We start from the raw sequence: 2344 nt of genomic DNA, 5'->3' as shown, positions 1-2344 counted from the left end.
ATATGATTCAGAAAAAAATACAGTGTCATCCGGGATACACCGTTGTCCTTGGAGTTGCAGACCCCGTGGGGCTTTCTTTGAAAATGAGATGGAGCTATTAAGTCCACTCGTATATGAAGTCTCTTATTGCTTCCACCAATTTGAGAATCAAGTTTTTACGACGTCGGTTCTTGGCGTTTATTCCATACTCTTAAACTTAAAGGTCTCATAGTTTGTATAATGTCACGAGTCACATGTTTTTGTCATACTCCATCAATTTGAAAATATAAGGTGCATTAGTTTTTTTATAAGTCAAACATTTCGATATTTGATCCAGTTTAGAGCAAAATATATCAACACCCACAATAGTAAAAAATAAAATAAGAAAATATATTTAATGATGATTCTAATGCCAATGATGTTGTATTGTGGACATTGATATATTTTTCTATAAACTTAGTCAAAGTTAAAGAAATTTGAGCTTTAAAAAAACTAATATACCTTATATTCTGAAATAGAAGGAGTATCTATTTGATCGGATAAATATGGAAGTCGGCAGTGTCATATATTTTGATGCGTCAACCTGCAATCTGTGGTACGTACTACTCTATGTTTGTCTTTTCGCATGCATGTCAGTTTGGTGTTAAATCAAACTTTCTAAATTTGACCAAGTTTTTAGAAAGACATAAATTTACCAACATTTAAAGATACCAAATCAATGTCACGTCCATCATAAAATATATTTTTCATATCACTTGATATTATAGATATTGACATTTTCAACATAAGTTTCTGAACGATTCAACCTTCCGCGCCGAAGAAGTTTGGCAGCTAGGATGCCATTCGTGACATGTTTGTATATTTTAAATAAATAAAAAATCGATCACCAAGACACCAACCGAACAACGACGTGGATCACAAGGACGACAGATATTAATTTGGCATCAGAAACTTCGGCGCGCCGAAAGCGAATTACTAGCTCATCTCTCGGTGTCTCGCTTCACTCCGCCCGCCGGCCATCCTTCTTCTGCGCTTGCGGACAGATCGGCCGGTTGAGCATTCGAGCTCTGCCGATCAACGCCGAGGCCTATATAAGCCATGCGTCGCCTGTTACATCCATCCATCCATCAGCCACTTCACACCAGCAAGTGGCAGTAGTGCGATCCAGAGTTTCAGGCATGGCAGCTCCGACGAGAGCACTCGTCCTCTGCGTCCTGCTGGCGATCGCCGTCGCCAACACTGAGGCGGCGTCAGTCGTCGTCGGCCTGGCCAAGTGCGCCGACTGCACCAGGAAGAACATCAAGGCCGAGGAAGCCTTCAAGGCTCTGCAGGTGGCGATCAAGTGCACGAACAACGCCGGCGAGTACGAGAGCAAGGCGGTGGGCGCCCTCGACGGCACCGGCGCCTTCAGCGTGCCCCTCGCTTCTGACCTCCATGGTGCCGACTGCGTCGCACAGCTCCACAGCGCCGCCTCCAACGCGCCGTGCCCCGGCCAGGAGCCGTCCAAGATCGTGCCGGTGTCCCAGGGCACCACCTTCGGCGTCGTCGCCGGCGACAACATTGCCACGCCGTCTGCAGCGTCGCTGGAGTGTGCGTCCATGACCCTATGCGGACCGATCAAGAAGCACATCATGGAGCACTTTCACCAAAAGAAGCCCGTGCCGCCGAAGCCGGAGCCCAAGCCCCAGCCCCACCCTGACTACGGCCCCGTGCCCAAGCCCGAGCCCAAGCCGCAGCCCCACCCGGACTACCACCCCGTCCCTCCCACGCCCACCTACGGCGGCGGTGGCGGCGGTGGTGGATACCACGGGCACCACTGAGTCAGGTCTACCCCCGTCCTGCCCAGGGATGAAATCTCATCATCAGCGGGTTGGTGATCAGTGAGTGGTCGACGGTGCTAATTATGATCGGTTTGCATGCGTGGGTATAAGCCAAGCATGCGTTTTGTTGTGTGTGTCGCTGTGTCAGGCGAGTGTGAGGGTGTTTTGATGTGTTGCTTTATCAAGATTTTGTAGTTTCAGTGTGTGTTTTGTATAAGAAGTTATTATGATTCAAGTAATTTAAACAAGTCGAATTGTCAACCGAACAACTGCAGCTGTTCGAGGCGATGGACATGATAAGGACAGTGTGATTTTGCCATTACTTCAAGTCAATTTTCAGATCAGTGAACTGAAACTCTAGAGAAATTTAGGCGTGTGCAACGCATTCATACTGCTGGTCGTAGTTTTTTCTCTTAGGATGAACAAGCCGATTTATGTACCTTTTTTCTAGATAGGTGAGGCTTTTAAAAAATGTTCATCATGTGTTCAGAACATGATAACCATGAATTTAAAATCTTCATTGCGTATTGCAAAATTGTTCGCCG

At 46.8% G+C, this 2344-nt stretch overlaps 1 protein-coding gene across 1 annotated transcript; it reads left to right on the top strand.

Moving 5' to 3' along the window:
* The first annotated feature begins 1095 nt into the window (after positions 1–1095).
* On the top strand, positions 1096–2047 carry LOC125540798 (proline-rich protein 4-like). Its single transcript, XM_048704356.1, has one exon. The coding sequence runs from the start codon at positions 1158–1160 to the stop codon at positions 1797–1799; it is 642 nt and encodes a 213-aa protein (XP_048560313.1). The 5' UTR covers positions 1096–1157; the 3' UTR covers positions 1800–2047.
* Positions 2048–2344: the final 297 nt, after the last annotated feature.

Source organism: Triticum urartu, chromosome 2 (genome assembly GCF_003073215.2).
Source record: "Triticum urartu cultivar G1812 chromosome 2, Tu2.1, whole genome shotgun sequence".
Classification (NCBI taxonomy): domain Eukaryota; kingdom Viridiplantae; phylum Streptophyta; class Magnoliopsida; order Poales; family Poaceae; genus Triticum; species Triticum urartu.
Note: the sequence above shows the minus strand (reverse complement) of the source record. Positions and strands in the feature narration are given on the sequence as shown.

What these genes read in the sequence shown, in the direction of transcription:
- LOC125540798 (XM_048704356.1), top strand. Translation starts at nt 1,158, where the DNA reads ATGGCAGCTCCGACGAGAGCACTCGTCCTCTGCGTCCTGCTGGCGATC.